General features: G+C 54.8%; 1 protein-coding gene across 1 annotated transcript in view; it reads right to left on the bottom strand.

The window, feature by feature from the left end:
* CCDC88C (coiled-coil domain containing 88C) overlaps positions 1-20,498 on the bottom strand; it is a 125,051-nt gene that overhangs the window by 17,885 nt on the left and 86,668 nt on the right. Inside the window, exons 15-24 of the mRNA XM_065872000.1 lie at positions 18,123-19,145; positions 15,542-15,669; positions 14,329-14,470; positions 13,737-13,925; positions 12,420-12,581; positions 11,016-11,293; positions 7,480-7,623; positions 5,278-5,464; positions 3,362-3,507; positions 840-929 (exon numbers count right to left, since the gene is read on the bottom strand). Coding sequence (XP_065728072.1) covers positions 840-929; positions 3,362-3,507; positions 5,278-5,464; positions 7,480-7,623; positions 11,016-11,293; positions 12,420-12,581; positions 13,737-13,925; positions 14,329-14,470; positions 15,542-15,669; positions 18,123-19,145 — 2,489 coding nt within the window. The remainder of the gene's footprint in view (positions 1-839; positions 930-3,361; positions 3,508-5,277; positions 5,465-7,479; positions 7,624-11,015; positions 11,294-12,419; positions 12,582-13,736; positions 13,926-14,328; positions 14,471-15,541; positions 15,670-18,122; positions 19,146-20,498) is intronic.

Genomic DNA, 20,498 nt, shown 5'->3' with positions numbered 1-20,498 from the left:
GGCCGCTGAGCCTGCGCGTCCGGAGCCTGTGCTCCGCAACGGGAGAGGCCACAGCAGTGAGAGGCCCGCGTGACGCAAAAAAAAAGAGAACCACACCCGAGTTCTACTCCTGCTCTGAACTGAACTGCATTGTGTTTACACAAATCCCTCCGTTTCCTCGTCTGGGCCTCAACTTCTCCATCTGTCAAAGAGAAGGCTGAGACTGAGGTTCTGAAATTCTGTGGTTGTGTGATTTCAACAGAGAGGCCTCGAAGGGTGCACAGCGATCCTGACTTTGAGGCTGGGCTGGGACAGGACCACGCGCAGGGCCGACTCCTGGGGGAAGCGGTGCTGGACAAGGCTGGCAGTCTTGGGGGATGGAGCCAGCCCTGAAACCCACTGCCCTCTGGAGAAGGGGACATGTCTGTGAAGCCGCCCTGGGGTTCAGTGAATCCAGAGGTGCCCCTGTTTGAAGACTGTGAGTGCTGGGCCTGGTGTCCTATCCAAGGTTCCTTCCCTAAACAGAAACATGGTTTTCTACACCCCGTTAAATCCTGAGAAGAGGCCGACAAGGCAACCCTTCCATCCCGCTTTAATGGCTCCCAAACCACTGACTCTGCCCCCTTAAAAGGGCTGTGGCTCACTTAAGCCTGTGTCTCGTCAAGGTCAGCCGGCATTTGCCACCCCTCACAGGACAAGCATGAGGATGGGGCTGAAAGAAATTCTACAATCATTCTGATGTGCACAAGGGTGGCCTGTCACTGTGGAAGACACAGGCCCTACAGAAAGTTTCACCCTGAGTGTGAACAAGGAAGCTTTTCTGTTCTGTGTTCAAGTCCCTGAAACTTAAATCAACTCACTTCTTTGGAGCAGGATCATAGAACTTGTACTGATCCATGATTTTTTCTTCCAGTTTTTCCTTATGTCTTCGTAAGGCATTTAACTTGTCTCTGGAGAGAGGGGAAAGACAAGCCGGTTTTAAATGAAACAAACGAACTTACTCACCAGCTCGGCCTGGGACCTGGCCCAGCGGACACCACAGCGCTTACGAGCACACAGTCGCTGAGCTGGGACTATGCGAATGGAAGCATCTGACATAGGTCCAGAAGCCCTAACGCCTTGAAGAGGCCTGCTGAAGCACCCAGGATCTAGCTGTGAGTGAACTCAAGGGAGCAAACCCAGACCCGTCTGACAACCCAAGCTCGGAAGCAAGGATTCTCTGGCCAGGCCATTCAGGGTGTGGGACACCCCAGGGTCAGACCCGAGGCCAGCTGCTGGCGTGCACGTCAACAATACCTTGGTGGTGGGAGAGGTCTGCCCTCAGGGAGTTTGGTGGGCATCAGGGTTGAAAAAGTCATTTCAGCAAATTCAGACCTCTGACCTGGACCCATTCCAATGCTGGGTTTCTGATAAAACTTCCATGGGAACAAACTCAGAAGATTTTAGGGTCCAGAGAGAAGATAAGGAAGAGAGCGGGCCTGGAAAAACCAGAGGGTGTGGTGGGGACTGAGGCACAACTGGGCCACCGCAGCAGATCGCTGCCTGGGGTGGCACGTAGACCTTCCCATTTTTCAGAGCAGCCAGAAACTCAGACTGTGAAGCAAAACCTCCTGACTTGTAAAGCTGGAAACCAGTTTGTATTTTTCAAAAACACACAAGAGACCAAAGAGATACCTCTTGAACCCTGGGCTGCCAGAGGGCACCTCTGCTTCCTGGGAGGGAAGTTCTGGCCTTCCTGATACGAAGGGTGTGCTTCTGTTTTATCTCAGGAATCAGGCAGGTGGACTCCATACAACGCTGCCCACAGGGCCACCAACTCCTGTCCCTTCCGGCCTCTCACCACCCGTGCTGTCTTTACAGCTCGGACCCTCGGCTTCCTCACTGGAAAATGAGGCCTCTGGGCCAGAGGCAACTTTCTGCTCAGGCTTCTTTCTGTCGAGAAGCTGCCAAGCTTCCACCCAAACTGGGGACTTTCCCAGGAGCTCCCCACGAAGGGGGTACATCATGAAAAGTGGTAGCTTTGCGAACCACTGGGCCCCGACCCCCAAGCCCCAACCCCTCGCGGCTCCCAGCCTCCTTGACTCGATGTCTGTGATCTGTTGTTGTGTCCTCACGGCCGTGCTGCCCCGCCTTAAGCTCGGAGTGCTTTCGCGGCTGGGTTCGCCCCAGAGATGCGCACAAACTCAGAGAGCAGGTCCCGTGCCCCTCTCGGCCCCCAGCACAGTGCTCCGCTCAGAGCAGCCTCCGGGAAGCCTGCCAACTCCTGGCCCTCTGCAGACGCTCTCTATTGCACAACTGTCATCCCATCATCCCCCTGGGGTCCGGGCGCCTACTCTTCTAGTTAGCAACCGCCCAGTGTCCGCTGGGAATTATTATCAGCTGGATTACAGAGGGCCAGCTTCAGGCAACGGTCATTTCTATCCCAAAATTACACTGCGGTTTGCAAGGTAAACCATCTCCTGGTAGATGGCGAGCCACCTCTGACCACGTCCCTCTGCAGCCTGTCTCCTCTTGCCTTCCCTATGCTGGCCAGCCATTGCCACCCGCGAGCAAGGACAGTTCAACCACCACGGCAGAGCGGTGGAAACCCCCTGGATCCACAGATGCGTCCTGGATCGTTTCACTTGCAAACCACAAGGTTCTCAGTGCCAGGCTCTTCCTCTTGACCTCATCTCTAGCAGCTTCCTAGGCCCTGTGAGACCAGCACCCTTTAAACACTTCCCAATGAATCCCAACTCATTAGCCAGGCACGGCAGCTTCCTCCGCTGAGGCTCCCGCACGTTCCCTGCACCCAGAGCCCTGCCGTGCTCCACCTTCATGTCCCCCATCTGCCCTGCCTTCGGCCCATCCTGTGTCAGCAGCAGAACCCCGGCTCTTCTTTCCACTTCTCCGTGAAGCTCCTCAACCTCTGTCTGGTATGCCCACATCCCATCACCCCCACTAGGTCCCTGGTTACCACCGCAGGGGCCACAGCAAAGCCACATAAACAAACACCGTGGCACACGGGTGACCCACCGCACCAGATGATCAGGGAACACAGCCACAGGCGATAGAAGGAGATTGGGTATGGCACCTGTGCTCAGCCTCCGATGTGAATTCTTTCCCTGAGATACTTCTCTTGCTGGCACAGCTGTATTTTTAGAAGTGCACTTAATTCCAAAAGCAGACTAAGAAGCTTCTGGCGGTGGGCAGTGCCTTTAAAAAGCAAATGAAAGCCAACCACCACCACTTGCAGAAACCCAGAAACACTCCAGGGAAACAGAGAGAAGGACAGGCTGTTAAGAACAGGCTCCGGGGCTGTTCCTGCCCAGAGCGGGGCAGGTCTTGGCCAGAGAAGCCAGGACCCCCGTGTCGACAGGCGTCCCCCACCCGGGCCCCTTACATGTACTGCTTCTGCTCCTCGTGGTACTGTTCCTTGTTCTCCAAGTTCTGTTCTAGAAGCATTTGGTTCTGCTGGCTCAACAGCTGGATCTGGCTCAAGAGGTGATGGTTTTCTTCCTCCAAGTTCCCCTTGAGGCGGGAGAGCAGCTAAAACACAGACCAACAACGTCTTAAATACTGTGTGACCCCGGGAGTCTGCTGCTGGGAATCTAGCTTCCAAAAGAAGGCAAAGGCCACGTGCACCAAGATGTCCATCTCAGTGCTATCTGCACTTGTGACAATTCAAAAGGACCCAAACGGCCTCTTCCCTTGGCAGCTACGCTGTCCAATCCGACAGCCGCGGGCAACGCGTGGCCGCTGACCACTTAAAGCGCAGCTAGCCCACGATGAGGAGAGCCACAAGGGCGGATACAGCAGATCCTAAAGACTTAACTAAAAAAAAAAAAAAAAAAGATGTGAAAGAGCTCGTTAATGAGTTTTTTGTGGTTACATGTGGAAATGACATTTTAGATATACTGGCTGAACAAAATATATTACTTAGAATTAATCCCACCTGTTTCCTTTCACTTCTTTACTGTGGCTACTAGAAAATTTTAAATTACATCTGGTGGCTACATTATTATTTCTAGCGACCAGCTCCGTCCTAGATGAGGGTCGGCACACTTCTCCTGTAAAGAGCCAGGTAGGAAATATTTTAGGCTTTCCAGGCCAGACGGTGGTCTCTGTCGCAGCCACTCAACTGTGCTGTTACAGCAGGAAAGCAGCCAGAGACAATATGTAAATGCACAGGTGTGACCGCGTTCCAATACAACTTGACTTATGGGCACTGACATTTAAGTGTTAGACCATTTGCACTTGCCACAAAACATTTTTTTTTCACTTTCTCAACCATTATAAAATGTAAAGGTCATTCTCAGTTCACGGCCGTATGGAAACAGGTTTGGGGGCTGGATTTTAGTTTTGGGCTGAGGATGGCCAACTCTTGTCTAGAATACATTTATCGTGGTTGGTGTAGCAGGAAAATAACAAGCTTTGGCTTCAGACAGACTGGGTGGCAATCTCCTACTGCAGGCCCTGGCCTGAGGTCCCCTCGGAAATCCTCAAGCAGCGCCCTGTGAGGCACAGCCTATGGTGACAGGGCTCCCTCAGCCAGTGTCTCTGCCTGTGTCCTGGACCCCACCTCTTCCACAGGCCCCAGCCCCAGCCCAGAGGGGCCTTTGGGCATCCCAGAACCCTGGCCTCTGCTTCCTCATCTGTGGCGCCCCGTGAGCTACCGTGAGCTCAAAGGAAAAGGCTCCCCAGAGTGTTTCTCAACAAACAAAGGGCAAGAGGAACTGTGTCCGGGGTCCTGGCTGTCCTGGAGCTGGGACGGGACCCAGCTGCTCTGCCCCGTGCCATCCACTCTGCCTGTCTTACTTGTCCCGGGGTCTGCTGCCTAAGAAGGTACTTTCCAACCTAGTGCACCAGAAGGCAGAGCTCTGCCCCTTTTGCAACCAGGGGATTTGTGTGCAAGTTCCATCCCGAGGAGCCAGTCAGCCAAATCCAAGCATGGAAGAAAATCTGTGACCTTTCTCTAGAACGGTGCAGCTGCTACATGCAAGGAAATGGAAAAACGGTGTGGACACAGCCAAGAGGACAGAAATAAAACAGTACTCAGCTGTTTCCGTGCGCCTGCTCTGACCCTTTGCAGAAAGCAAAGGTCAGATGTAAAGGTGTTTTCTAATGCATCCCTACCAGTTGTGGTGCCTGTCCCCCTTTCAAACGCCTCTGGTCTCCTCCCGGCCTCTGTACCACCTTCACACAGTCTTCGAGCACAGACGCCAAGAAGGACCCATCGCAACCCCTCTGAGCCCAAGGCTGTCACCCTAGGGGGACTCGTCCCGGTGTCCCGAGACCCCGCCCAGCCCCAGGCCCCACCTCGCAGTGGGTGTCCAGCTTGGTCAGAGAGATGTCCATGCTCTGGTGCTGTTCCTTCAGCTCGTCGAACCGGGCCTGCCAGCGGCTCAGCTCCAGCTGCGAGCTGTTCAGCGAGGTTTTCAGCTCCTTGGTGTGGCTGTGCAGCTCCTCGTGTTCCCCCTTCAGCTGGTGGTGCAGGAAGCTGACCCTGGCGGGGTGGAGAGCCACAGGGCTGAGGCCTGAAGGGTGCTCCCGGGCCCTGTCACAGCTGTGCAACCTTAGACCGAACCACAACCTCCCTGGGCCTCACAATGAGGGAGTTGAACAAAATCAGAGGCTTTCAAACTGGATTCTTTGGGGTTCTATGAAGGTACCCCTGGTGTCCCCAACTTGCACTGGGGGGACGGAACAGGCAGGCTCGGATACCCACGTCAACAGAGCATCACTGTTATGACCTCTTATGTATTTAGAGCTCTGGCATATCTGCCTACTTGGAAAAAAAGGTTCTGTTGTTAAAAGCTTTCTTTCTGAATACTGAACCAGACATTTTTGCTCTAAAACTCTTTGTCTATGCCCAGCTCTTCTTCTCAATTCCAAGCCCCTTTCTCATTTCAACTCCCGAGATAAAATATGAGATGCTGGGGTATGATGTAAACCCACTAAGATTATCACCATCATAATAACTATTATCCAACTGGGCTTTCCCGGGGAAAGATTTGTAACAGAAAGCTCAAAGTACCAGGGGCTCATGGCCTCAATTCAGACACGGATGTGTCTTGTTTGGCTACAGTGTTTTTTAAGTGAATTAGTGGGTCAACATTTAAAATTATGAAAGTTTCACATCAACATTCCAATGTCCAGCTTCTCTTAAGAGAAAAAGCATAAACCATAATCTGGTGGCCCCAGGCCTTCCTCCCAGCTGACAACTGTTAGTGTATATTCTCCGTGTCACTCATGTCCAGTCTACCACTGGCACTCTTCACCCACGTGCCTGACCTGCCTGGCACCGGAGTCTGTAGCCCCTGGTACACATGAACGCAAGGAGGTGAGGAGGAAGCAGTACCCACGGCCATGCCAGAGACAAGACCTGCTTCAAATCCTGACTCTGCCATTGACTACAAGCATCCACTCTGAACGAGGCATTTAACCTCAGCCTGTTTCTTCGTCTGTTTAAAACAAAAAGGACAGTAATTCTGTAGATTCTTGTTACTCTTGGTAGTAACATTCTATAAGGTCCCTGAGACACTAAATTAGCTCTTGGGGGAAACACACAGGTGGGTTCCTGTGAGTCTGGTCACACAATTTTGTCAGCTGATCAAGACATACCTCGTTTTACATGGTTTCTGTTTAAAGACACCTTATGTGATGTACTCACAGCCAAGAGCACCGTAACTCATGCCTGAAGGAAGCTCATCTACCTCACTCACACATATTCTCCGTAATGTAGGTTACAGCCTTGCGTTTAGGAACACGAGACAGCATTCTGCTCGTGGGCCATTTTAAACAGCGAAATCCTCACCCAAAAGCACAAAACCACGAAAACCACGGCACTAAACAGGCCACAAAAAGGACGCTCGTGGGCTTCCCTGGTGGCGCAGTGGTTGAGAGTCCTCCTGCCGATGCAGGGGATGCGGGTTCGAGCCCCGGTCCGGGAAGATCCCACATGCCGCGGAGCGGCTGGGCCCATGAGCCATGGCCCGTGAGCCTGCGCATCCGGAGCCTGTGCTCCACAACGGGAGAGGCCACAACAGTGAGAGGCCCGCGTACCTTAAAAAAAAAAGGATGCTCATTTGCAGAATGAGCTGCAGGGGTCGAACGCCTTGCTCCTCCACTGCTGGAAACGTGTGCATCAGGCGAACCCAAACGTCTCGCCACCCAAATGTCCATGATAGCTCCACGAGCGCTGATTTGGGGCTTAGAGATCAATGTCAGCAAGGAGGTGAATTCACAAACAGGGAACCCATTAGATGACGAATGTACCCATGGCTGACGCAACCAATCGGCACCTCAGGGCAGGAGGTGAGGGCCACCAGCTTGGGCGACGCGCTGTCCCTGGGTACCACACTGGCCCTTCCATCCCAGCACCATCCCTTTGACCTCGCTACCATCCAGCTGTTAGCATGACAGGGGCTGTACTGGCAGGCTGACCTCCGCTCAGCGGGGGCAGAGTGAGTGAGCTGCTGCCGCCCGCGGGAAGGTGGGCCCCCGGGCCCCGGCGTTTACCTGTCCAGCTCCTCCTGCAGCCTCTGGTTCTCGCTCGCGACCGCGGCGCTCGTCCTCTGCTCCCGCTGCAGAGCCTCCCTCTCAGCATTCAAAACCTTCTCCAGCTCATCCAGCTCCGCCCCGCGCTTCAGCATGTCGCCATGCCTGTGGGAGGGGACACACCGCTGGTAGCCCGTCCCGGGCCTTCTTTGCCCATGGGCGACGCACACCCTGGGAGACCGCGAAGCCTCCACAGAGAAAGCGGGGCTCGTCTGGTGGCTTCTCTCTGCAGAGCTGAGGGGGGCAGGCAGGGGGCAAGGCTGCAGGGTAGGCAATTGGAGGGAGGTGGCTGGGAGAGGCACCGGGGGTGCGAGCAGCAACTGGGCGGGAAGGCTCGGGGTCCCCTCCAGCCCCAGGGCCAGAGGCCTCGTCCTCCCCCCCGACATGCCCCCGCGGCCCCCTCGATTCCCTGTCGCAGTAGCCTTCCTCCCTTGGCCCCCGGGGAACGCCCAGACAACGTCCTCTGAACCCCACACCCTCCTCTCAGGGAGTGCAAATGACTTAACAGGGCGTTCACTCAACACAAACTCATCTAGAAGAAACCACGGAATAAACAGCTGAATTCCACTGCACATGACAGCTAATTTCACAGCAAATCCCTGCTCACTGGGGCCGGGGTGAGCCCTCCTCTCCCTCGGGAGCCCCTCCTGCTCTTGCCAGACCTCGAGTGGGGGGCAGAGGCTTGCCTGGGGGGCCCAGGCAGCTGCCGGGGGACACGTGCACACGCGCATGCGCGCACACACACACACACACCCCTCCTTCCCGCCCTTTCGTTTTCCTCTTTGTATTTTCTCCTCTGTCTCTCTGTGTGGGGTACTGCACAGCTATCTCTGGAGGGCAGCAGAGCACAAGGACAGAGTCCCCGATAAGCCCAGGCTGTTCCTCCCACCTGCTGGAACCTTCCAAGCTCACGATGACTCAAGAGCCCCCAAGTCCAGGGGGCTTCCAGCCTTCGTCTCCAGACCTCTACCCTGACCCCGCCTGTCCCCGCGCAGCTGTACTCGCACCGTCTGACCGGAACCCAGACTTGTGCTTGTGTGGGATCAAGCTCAGGAGCCTGCCCAGGCAGCTGTTTACAGACATCTGTGTGGCCTTTAGCTGCAGAGCAGAGGATCCCCGACGTGGTTCTGGGCATGGGGCTCTGCCTGGCTCTCAGGGGTGACCTTTCGCATCCAGGTTAACGATTCTGGGAAAAGTCATCCAAGGTCTGACAAATTAGGGCCTCCGGCTGACCATCAAGGTCCCCGCTTCCCGCTTCCCTTCTGTAACGTCTTGGAAAAGCTCACTGATCAAGCATCTCTCTGACCGTTAGTAAACTACGCCACTGCAGAACAGAACCCGGGCGAGTCTGGCTCACCACCGAGTCCCAGTACGAGGCACAGTGCTAAGTATCCGTTGAAAAAACGAATGAGTGAGTGTCTGATTTAAGTGTCAAACGAAATGAACGTAGAGCCATCATCCCTGTATTCCAGGTACCCAGACTCCTGAACGTGTAGCCCTGCCGCAGACAGACCCAAGGGGCCTCCAGCCTCTGTCCAACAAAGTACTGGGTGACACAGTGGTTCTGTGCTGTACTGAGCAAAGAATTACAGGGAAAGCAACAATGGACTCTTCCTTCAGAGCCAGTCCAAATTCCACCTGCAAAAACCTTCTCCTGCTGAGTAGACATGAAGAATATCGTGAGATGTTATTATAACACATAAGAGGACACCTGAGCGCCTGGTGAGTGCTGGGCGCCGTGCTAGCTTTAGAGTTGAGCGAACACTCCTCACTCCACATCATTAGTCAACTGGATGCCTCTCCTACCACAGCTAGACACACCACCCCGTACACAGCAGGTGCTTACTAAGTGTCACATGGATCCAGGATGGGTGCAGGAGGAAGCAGAAGATGCTCATTTGGGCTAGCAGCCCCTGAAGGACGGCGATCCACGTGGATCAAAGGGGTGGAGGACTCCAGACAGAGGCAGAAAGGAAGCACCGGGTGAGAGGATAAATGAACGCCATCACCCCGTGCCCACAGCATCCTCAGATGCCCTCATGAGGCTCTGCTGGCCCAAAAGCCCCCTGGGTCTGTGATGAAACGCCCTGCACTTCAGCTTTACTTAGCATCTTGAGGCCGAGTCAAGGAGAACGCTGGCAGCAGGGCCGCCTCACAAGCACAGGACAAGGACAATTTCTCTTCCTCACCCACCCAGCCACCCGTGCCAAGTGTTTGAGAGCCTCTCTCTCCTGTATTAGAGCCATGTGCACACCACACCTGCTCCCAGATTCTGGGTCCGGCAGCCCCTGCCCAGCGGCCTGGAACAATCAAGGATCTGCCAGGGCAAGAGCTCAGGTGACGCTGGTTGACTGAATGCACACAAGACCCAGGACCCCGATTTGTCAAGAGCGCAAAGCTAAGACTCGTGTATTTCAAGGTATGTAAATTTTACCTACAAAAAAAGAAGAGTGTGGGGCTGGAGAACGGGAAGTAAAGATGAAACGAGGGTGGCAAAATAGTGATAAATGCAGAAGCCAGTCGTGGGTATACAGGGGTTTCACTCTACCATTCTGTTTACTTTCTATATACTTAAAATTAGGGCTTCCCTGGTGGTGCGGTGGTTAAGAATCCGCCTGCCGATGCAGGGGACACGGGTTCGAGCTCTGGTCTGGGAAGATCCCATATGCCGTGGAGCAGCTAAGCCCGTGAGCCACAACTACTGAGCCTGCGCACCTAGAGCCCGTGCTCCGCAACAAGAGAAGCCATCACAATGAGAAGCCCGCGCGCCACAATGAAGAGTAGTCCCCGCTTGCCGCAACTAGAGAAAGCCCGCGCATAGCAACGAAGACCCAAGGCAGCCAAAAATAAATAAATTTATTAAAAAAAAAAATTAAAGGTTAAAAAAAAATGCAGCCCAGGGCTTCCCTCGTGGCACAGTGGTTGAGAGTCCGCCTGCCGATGCAGGGGACGCGGGTTCGTGCCCCGGTCTGGGAAGATCCCACATGCCGTGGAGCGGCTGGGCCCGTGAGCCATGGCCGCTGAGCCTGCGCGTCCGGAGCCTGTGCTCCGCAACGGGAGAGGCCACAACAGTGAGAAGCCCACGTACCGCAAAAAAAAACGCAGCCCAGACCTTGACGGGCGCGAAAAGAACTGAGAAGCCAGGGCAAGATGTGTCATTGTAAATTGGCAGCTGTGGTGAACTTCCTCCTTATTCTTAGTTTGGAGAGAAAAGAGAGGAGAGAAGAAAATCCTTAGGGGAGCAGGGACCCCACACCAACAACAGGTTTCCCTGAGCCAAGACTGGCCACGACGCCCCTTCTCCACCTGGAGATCCACCGACACTCGGTCTCCAGCCGCACTAACTCCAAATTGCTAAGGGTGACTTTGATTTACCTCCCTTTTGGAAAGTTCCGGTGCCCCGGACAGTGTGAAGCTGCAGGCCAATAGGAGACCCGAGGGGCACAGAGCAGAGGCGGGGACAGGAACCCAGGGGAGCCCGCCCCGCCGGCACATACCTCTCCCCCAGCTCCCTGTGCTCCAGCTCCAGGTTGCGATGCAGTGTTTTCAGGCAGCTGTGCTGGCGGATGAGGGCCTCGTACTCCGCGGACTGCCGCTCGTGGAGTGCGCCCAGGTGCTCGTGGTCCTGCAGCAGGGCCTGGTAGGTGGCCATCAGCTCTTCCTGCTGCTTCTGCAGGTTCTCGAGCTCGCTCTCCTTGGCTGTCTGCTGGTTCTGGAGCAGCGCGTACTGCGTGGTGAGTGAGGCGCTCTGGGAGCCCAGAGTGGAATTCTCCACCTGCCGAGAGGGAGAAGGGGCTGGAGGCCGACACCAAGATAACAGAGACCATCGGCGCAGGCAAGACGCAGCTGGGACCAAGGACAGTTCTACCAGGACTTAAGGAACTGCTGGAGGAGGCCAGACGGCATCAACAGACTGTCGCGTGGCGCTTCACTCCTGAGCCCCTCTCCACAGACGTGACCTTTTGGGGCAAATGAGGTCCTCTCTCTGAATAATACCCTCTTTGAATACTTTTAAAAGCCTATTTTTAAAAGCGAGAGCATCACTGAGGACACAAAATACCTGAACAACCTACCTTAAGCTAACTGACGCTTACAGAACATCCATCCAACGTCCAAAATTGTTAGAAATTTAGGAGAAGGGAGTACTTCCTATCTAATTCTGAGGTCAGGATTACCTTCATATCAAGACCGGACAAAGATATGACAACCATAACCAAAAACCCCAACAAAAACAAAACTACAAACCAACGTCCTATTTGCTCGTTTTAATAGAACGAATCCCAACCTCTTTGACAGTCTCCTATTTATTGTCTCTGACCCACACGTTACATATTTTCAAACATCTTTCTCAGAAACTGCAATAAACGATCATTTACTTTCCCACAATCTATTAATGGTAAATAAAAGCCAACATCCTAAAACGTGTGGTCCAGAACACTCTTTTGGCTAGATGCTCTCACCAGCCCGGGAGCTACTTCATACCTTACTTCACTCGTAGAGATCAAAAATTCACATTTGCTTCAAAAAGGCTCTGCCAGGTCCTACAGTGAAGAAATGTGCTTAACTCTGTCGAACCAAACTTATTTGATCCCAGAACCTCTTTTCCAAGTCATTCCTAACAGCATCTCAAGAAACAAATTTTGGGAAACAGACAAGACTGCAAGGGAAAAGCAGGGAAATAAACTTTTTTTTGCCTGGGCAGCCGTGTTCAGTCACTGAAAACCAACTTCAGAGATCCTGAGGCTAGGAACCTCGGTTTACAATGAGTCTATCAAAAATAAAGCAAAACACCGAACTCTCCCATGCTTTGTCTTACTGATTAGGAGTCGTCAGAGTGCTGGGGCCAGTCTCTAGGAGACACAGAGCATCCTCCCCCAAGAGCTGCCCAGCCATGCCCTCACCTGCAGCTTCGCCGTCTGCGTCTGGAGCGTGGTGTTGTGTTCCTGCAGGAAGGCGCTCTGCTTCTGCAGCGTCAGGATCTGACTGCTGAAGGCCGTGTTCTGGGTCTCCAAGTGCTGCAGCTGTTCCTTGAGCAGCTGCTTCTCAGCCTGCAGAGCCGCGTTCTGGGGAAGGGGGAAGCGTGAGGACAATCAGACACCGGCTCCGTACCTGCTGAGCAGCCGCAGGGATGGCTGGTTAGCAGGTACAGAGTCGTTAGGAACCCTTTGGGGGCCAAAGCCAAAATCCACCGGATGAGAGAAGTAGCATTTTCCCTCTTGGAAAGACAACAGAATTAGGAAAAAATTTTTTGGTACGTGCTTTCACAAGAGAAGTGAATACACATGATGGAGACGCTGCAAAGAACCTGAGCATGTGAGTGTGAGGCAAAGGTGAGCTGGGGCTAGAGCTGCTTCATCCTTTCTGTCTTTTGTGCTCTTCTCTGTTTTCTGTTGACCACCCCGAGAATGCATGTCTGTGAGCTTCTCGCACAGAACAGGGAGCCAGAGCCTGCCCTAAAGCCTCACCCCACTCGGGTGACAGCGGGTAGAAGGAGGAGGTTCATGCTCCATGAGACCGATAAAGGCCGAGCAAGATACGCCACCGACTGGGCCCGGACGCGTGGGGTGTGGTCTTGCGCTCTCCCTGACCAGCATGGGGCTTAGGGTCAAGTCTCTTAAACTCCGTCTCACCTTTCTCATCTGTCAAAGGAAAATAGTCACTATCTACTTCATAAGGCTGTTGGGAGACGTCAAACAAGATCAGGGGTTTAGACGTGCGTGGACAAACTCGCTCTGTAAAGGGCCAGACGGCAAATATTATTTTGGGGTTTTCCGGCCATAGGGTCTCTACCTCAACCAGTGACCCCTGCCGTCGCCGTGGAAAGGCAGCCCCACACGATATGTAAGCAAAGGGTGTGTCTGTGGGCCAATAAAACCTTATTTATGAAAACAGGGGGCGGACCATGGTCTGTCGACCCCCAGAAGAGCACCGAAACACAGATCACTGCGGAAACAGTGCTGGTGGAGATAGATGCCCCAGACCCAGTGCAGGAAGCATAGAGCAAGTCCCCAGGAAAAAGGGGGACCTGCCCCTTCAGTCAGAAAGGCTGAAGGGACCTCAAGTGGCAAGGAGCAAACGGGACCTGCCAGGAAACTCAAGAAGAGGCCAACGAGACCTGGATAAATCTCAACAGCTTCTGACACCCCGGGTCCTTCCCGGTAATGGGAGTTCCTGCTCCGTCTGCGGGACTGTCGGCAGGACGGACTCTCCCCACTCACGTTGCGCTCCAGCTCGATGGCCCGGTCCTTCACGCGGAGCAGCTCCATCGTGGCCTCCTTGGGGCTGGGCCCCCAGCGCTCCTTCCCCGGGTGACCCTCGACCAACGGCCCCACAGGGTGTTTGAAAGAGTTCTGCACCTGCTTCCCCTCTTCCTGGCTCTTCCTGAGGATCTCACATTCCTTCTTCAACTGCGGGTGTGAGAACGGGAAAGCAGACTTGGGGCAGGAAGAGGCCGGGCTCGGGGCCCCGCACCAAACCCATCCCCCTCAGCGTGCCCGACCCCGTCGCCCGGCACTGGACCCGCCAGAGTCCTGCCTTTGCTCTTGCGGGGAGGACCTCCGTCCTGCATGTTGCCCCCTCCCTGCAGAGGTGACTGCCGGGCAGCAGCCGGGACCCAGTCCCGACTTTATAGCCACATGAGCGCAGCCAGACTTCTCCCTCCCGAGCCTCAGGGGTCCACTCCGTCGACACTTGCTCCAGAACATGGGCATCCAGGCCGCCCCTCTGCTACCCAGGTGAGGGGCTGGGAAAGGTGAGGCAGGGACCTCACAGCCAGGACCCACGGCCTGACCCTACGGGGGCTGCTCTTACCACCTGGAGCTCGTTCTGTAGGTGGTGAGTCAGGCTGGCCTTCTCTTCCATCTGTGCTTCTAAGAACACAATCTTTTCTTCTTTCCTGGCTAGTGCTGTTTTGAATGCTGATTCAGTTATGCTCTCCAAAATCTTGTATTTCCTGAAAAATACAAATAAACAGTAGTATTCATCTGCCTCTTCTACCCGCAAGCTCCCAGTCTCCCAGCTGCCAATACACCCCTCCCCCACTAAGCTGGTTTCCGCATCACGCTGCAAGATGTGTCCCAGAAGAACTGCAGGCGTCAAAAACCATCACCTAGAGCTGTTCCCCCAGGCTGTTGGCATAGATATGTCTGGGACACCGTCAATGAAACATCACTGCTATAGTTTTCCAGGCGTCGTTTCATGTATTGTTATGGCCATTTTACAGATGGGGAAACAGAGTCTCAGAAAGGTTAAGGAATCCATCCAAGACCACAGTGCTAGGTGAGTGGTAAATCTGTGTGGCCTTTTCACCGCACCTAAAGGACATCACATTGGTTACAAGTCCAACAAAAGTCCAAGGTGTTGGATTTCCTTGAAAAGCGAGATGATTTAGGAAAGCACTGCTGGCAAAGGCAGCAAGAGTTAAAATTTAAAAAAATTAAAGGGCTGGTGGAGGGAGAAGGGAATGAACAGGTGGAACACAGATGATTTTTAGGGCGGTGAAAATACTCTGTATGACGCTATAGGGGTGGATACAGGTTATCATATGTTTGTCAAAATCCACAGAACATGCAACACTGAGAATGACTCCAATGTCAACCGTGGACTCTGGGTGATGATGAGGCGTTGGTGTAGGTTCACCGAGCGTAATGCATGCACCATTCTGGTGGTGGGTGTTGATGGTGGGGGAGGGTACGCACCGGGGGCAGGGGGTCTACAGGAAATCTCTGCACCTTCTCCTCACTCTTATTGTGAAGTTAAAACTGCTCGATAAAAGCCTAACTAGAAAAAAGTTCAGAAGCCTTTTCATTGGACAAAAGAATCTCCTTCCACTCCTGCCTCGGAATGTCCAGGAAGGAGGCCCTGGATAGAAAGTGCCACGTGTCAACAGGCCCTCAAGTGTGAAAAGTAAACTGAGCTCCGGGGGTGGGGGTGGGGCTGGGGCGCGGAGCCTGCAGGGTGCGGGGGTGCTGGGACGCAGACGTGAGCGGAGAAAGCCTGCAGCCACCCAGGGAGGGGCCCTCACGTGTCACCGTTGCTGCTGTCATCCCGCAGCAGCAGCTCCTTGTGGAGGCCAAGCTTCTCCAGTTCCTGGCTCAGTTTGTCCAGCTCACTGCTCAGCTGCTGGCTCTTCAGCTTCTCCTGTACCAGGTCCTGTGGGGACAGTGAGGACGAGCGTGGGAAAAGAGCCCAGCGGAAACGGCAGGAGGGCCTGGCGCAGGCCAGTCTCAGGGCTGAGTGACCACCTTCTCGAGCCGTGGCCAGCTTGGGTGTCTCGAGGGCCAAGCAGGCGGTTCTGTGGGGACGGTGAACCTCAGGGATGCCTCCAAAGGGAACGGATGAGCACACCTTCCCAGCCCCCGGAGTTCAAGATACCAGACCACGTGGCAGCGTGTCCAGGAAGGATCGAACGTGCTCCAGGGCTTCCCTGGTGGCGCAGTGGTTGAGAGTCCGCCTGCCGATGCAGGGGACACGGGTTCGTGCCCCGGTGCGGGAGGATCCCACATGCCGTGGAGCGGTTGGGCCCGTGAGCCATGGCCGTTGAGCCTGCGCGTCCGGAGCCTGTGCTTCGCAACGGGAGAGGCCACAGCAGGGAGAGGCCCGCGTACCGCAAAAAAAAAAAAAAAAAAAGAACGTGCTCCAAACACATCCAGACAAGCGTCGGAAATACCACTTATGGTGACCTCTGAGGAGCGGGTTTGCATTCTGTGAACGTGATTGCCTTTTCCACGGAGTAATGGATCAATAACTAGTTAGCTCATTGCAGAGAACAAAGTATAAAGAGGGGAAAGATTTTACTTTAAACACTGGTTTTGATTTACTCTTCAAAAGTGGATGTTGACCTCATTTAGGGGTTCACTTACTCTAGTCCACACCTCTGTAACTCTCCAGGTAGTTATACTGTTTTTTGCCCAGTGTCACAGCTATGTGCACACATGAGGACCCCCTACCACACACACCCCAAGGCCTGGAACGGCAGTGTGACGGAGGGTGGTGCTCGCCAAACATTCCGGGGTCGCTCCCTGGCTGCAGCGTGGAAGGGCCAGTGTGTGATCTTCCAGCTGCCTCTCCCCTGCCTCGGGACCTGCCCGAACCCCACGTTGAGATGGTGGAGCCGTGAGATCAAAGCCGCCTGGGATGCTGAGCCCCAGCAAAGAGGACAGGCTCTCCAGAGAGTCACCTGGACTTTCGTGAAAGAGAAATCAGCCTTGGATGTGACAAGCCCTGCGATCCTGGGGTCATTCCTCACTGCAGCATAACCTAACTTACGCTTACATAGGCAGGGGCTATGGGTCAGGTCGGTGTCTTGCATCTCTCCCCAACAGCGTACTGATCTGTCTGCACTGACGGTCAGTGATCTTTTTTTAATGTGGAGACTTCGCCGTGGTCACCAAGTCTATTTCTTTTTCTTCCTCGGCACACAGCTGGAACACATTTCCCAACCTCCCTGGCTGTCAGGCGCGGCTATGAGACCAGATTCTGCCCCATGAAGTGTGGTCCTTCTCTTCTTCATCTTCCTGCTGCAGGTAGAGGAGCCAGAAGAGGGCTCCACTGTGGGACAGCCGGGCCACATTATGGAGGGCACCAGGTGTCTGTGAACAGTCACATGGAACTTCCACACGTGTGGACACTCGGCTTCTGTGATGGGCCACTCAGACGCTGGAGTCGTTTACTAGAGCAGTGACTCACCCTATGGAGCTGCAGGAAAGCCCAGGTGAGCCACGCAAAAACTACCAGGGAAAAGTAAGACACATATTTACCAAGAAACTGTAAAACAGTCGTACCCTTTCATCCTGTAATTGCACTTCTAGGCACATATCCTAAGAAAATAAATACATTCGTGAAGGTGCGTGTGTGCAAGGATGTCCAGTGTTTTTCTAAAATTAATTAATTAATTTTTGACTGTGTTGGGTCTTCATTGCTGCTCGCAGGCTTTCTCTAGTCACAGTGAGCAGGGGCTACTCTTCTTTGCGGTGCGCGTGCTTCTCATTGCGGTGGCTTCTCTTGCTGTGGAGCACGGGCTCTAGGCACGTGGGCTCAGTAGTTGTGGCGCACGGGCTTAGCCGCTCCGCGGCATGTGGGATCTTCCCGGACCAGGGCTCGAACCCGTGTCCCCTGCATCGGCAGGCGGATTCTTAACCACTGCGCCACCAGGGAAGTCCCAGTGTTATTTAAAGTTGTGGGAAAAATCAGAAACAATCTAAATGTCCAGAAAGAAATCACAGTAAGTCCATAAAATCAGTACCTCACTGCCATTAGAAATCATGGCTTGAAACCTATTTAATGTAATGAGAAAAAGTATAGTAACAGAAACAGAACAGGACTGGGATGGAGAAGGTAGGGTATCAAGTGTGTGTATACACAAACGGACAAGGAATAAAGAAGAAATAAAATATGCTGGACTGTTAGCCCTGGTTGTCCCTGGGCCATAAGATTGTACAGGTGATTTCTACTTCTTCTTTATGCTTTTGGGCATCATTCTGTTTAGAAGCAGGGGACAAATGCCGGGGCCTCTCCCTGTCTCACCTCTACTGCAGAAGCACCTGCCGGGCAGCACGGTGACCCTGCCCAACCCCCACCGAAGGGACCGCCCGCCCCCGTCTCACCTCCCTCAGGGTGGTCAGCGTCCTCGTGTGCATGGTGACCTGCTTGGTGAGGTCCCTGTTGTCCTTCTCCAGCTCCTTCAGCTTGCCGGCCGCTTCCCGGCAGCGGGCCAGCTCCTTGTCCAGTGCGCGGCTCTCCCTCTCAGCAGCGGACAGCTTGGCGGAGCTGTCGTCCAGGACGGCGTCCTTGAGCTCCACCTGCTGCCACAGACGCCGGGCCTCCTTCTCCAGCAGCTTCTTGTCTTTCTCCAGCTGGGCCACCTCCTGCTCCAGCGCCTTCCGGTCCTGGCCGGCCCGCTCCAGCTGCCTGTTGGCGAGCCGGAGGGCCTCCAGGTCGCGCTGCAGGGCCTGGTTCTCGGCCTCCAGCTGCCCCAGCTCCCGCTCCAGGGCCTGCGCCTTCTGGCCGCCGCTGTCCAGGCTCTGCTGCAGCCGCAGGTTCTCGGCGCTCAGGCTCTGGTAGCTGAGCTCCAGGCGCTCCGACTTCTTGCCCAGCGCCTTGAGCAGCTCCACGCTCGTCCTCAGCTCCTGCTTCTCCCGCTCCAGCTCCGCCACCTTGGCGCCTGTGAAGCGCATGGCCTCCACCGTCCTGCGCAGCTCCAGGTTCTCCTTGTCCAGCTGCCTGTTGTCCAGCTCCAGGCTGGCCAGCTGCACCTGCGTGTTCTGCAGGGCGTCCAGGGACTTGCGCAACTGCCGGTTCTCCAGCGCCAGCCCGCGGCTCTCGCGCTCCATGGCGTCCGCCCGCTCGCCTGCCGCCTGCAGGGAGCTCACCCTCTGCGCCAGCCTCCCCTTCTCCTCCTCCAGCCGCTGCAGCTCCCGCTGCAGCTCCTCTGCCTGCCCCGCCTTCTCTTGCGCCTGCTCCAGCTCCAGCCTGCTCAGCCGGCCGCTGGCCTCTGTCACCGTCCCCTGCAGGGCTTTGCTCTCCTGCTCGATGTCCTTCGCGCGGGCCTCGCTGCTGACCTGCGACCTCTCCCGCAGCGTCCACACTGTCTGGTTGAGATGGTCCTTTTCTTGTTCAAGGTCCCTGATCTGCGGGAAGATACGACGGGAGCGACAGCGGCTGCTGCACAAACGTATTTCGGTGAGTTGGGGCTAAAGTCTGATTTAATCTGGGGGGAACTAAAGCATAGGCCCTAGAAGACCATCCCATCGTGTACCCAAAAAACAGCCTAACGGTCCTATTCCACAGCACAGGGAGCTACATCCAATAACTTGTAGTAATCTATAATGGAAAAGAATCTAAAAAAAGTACACACACACACACACACACACACACACACACCACACACCACACACACACCCCCCACACCACACCCCCCCACACACCACACACACACCACACAGACACACACATCACACACACACACACCACACGCACACCACACGCACACATCTCACACACACACACCACACACACACACCACCCACACACATACACACACCACACACACACACACACCCCTGAACTGCCCTGCTGTACACCAGAACTGAACTATACTTCAGTGAAAAAAAAAAAGAAGTGCTAACGTTTCCAGGGGTTATTATGGACACAAGGTGAAGAGCATGGAGACCCCTACAGAGACAGTTCAAATTAAAATGCCTTCACGGCATCCAGGATGATTTAGAAACATAAACCCCATCTCTCTCCCTCTCACGTAAAACAACGATAGTTGTTTATCCTGGCCGCCACCTCTGTGGGCTCCCCTTACGCCTCTCCCCTCCCGCAGCCCCTGCACAGGATCCTCCCTCTGCCCTGGACCACCCCCAGCCCCCAGCAGTGTTCAGCATCACTGGCTCCCCCTCCTTCTCCAGGGCTCAGCGTGAGCAGCTCCTCAGGACAGCCTTGCACCAGGGCTCCTCAGCGCCTTCATCCAGCAGGGTTCTCTGCGTTATTCCCTCAAGAGCACACGTCTGAAACTGCCTTGCCTGTCGCCCGTCCTTCTGCCCTCTACGTAAGCCACACCTGAGCAGAAGCCCTGCCTGTCTTTTCACGAAACGTGGCACCATCCCATTCCCCCCATTTCTGCTCTACATCAGAGGCTGACAAATTCAAATACTGGATACCCCCGGCTCCCTTGCAGGTAGCGGTGGTCATGTGTTGGGTGTGGCCAATAAGATGTGACAGAAGGTCCTGGGAGGGTTTCCCTCTGCCCTTTGCCCTCCAGGGTGTGTGGCAGCCACTGCTAAGACTAGCAGAGGGAGGAGAGGCCTGGCCCCTGCGCGGCATCACGGAGCCTTTGCACCAGCACTGGGCTGCCCCCTATCCGGGACTTCCTGTGGTGGGAGGCAAACAAACCTCGGGTGCTCAGCGTGACGCCGTGAACGTCTGGAGCTGGGTCATTCTTTGTCATGCGGGGCTGGTCCTGTGTGTTGCAGGACGTT

Source organism: Phocoena phocoena, chromosome 2 (genome assembly GCF_963924675.1).
Source record: "Phocoena phocoena chromosome 2, mPhoPho1.1, whole genome shotgun sequence".
NCBI lineage: Eukaryota > Metazoa > Chordata > Mammalia > Artiodactyla > Phocoenidae > Phocoena > Phocoena phocoena.
Note: the sequence above shows the minus strand (reverse complement) of the source record. Positions and strands in the feature narration are given on the sequence as shown.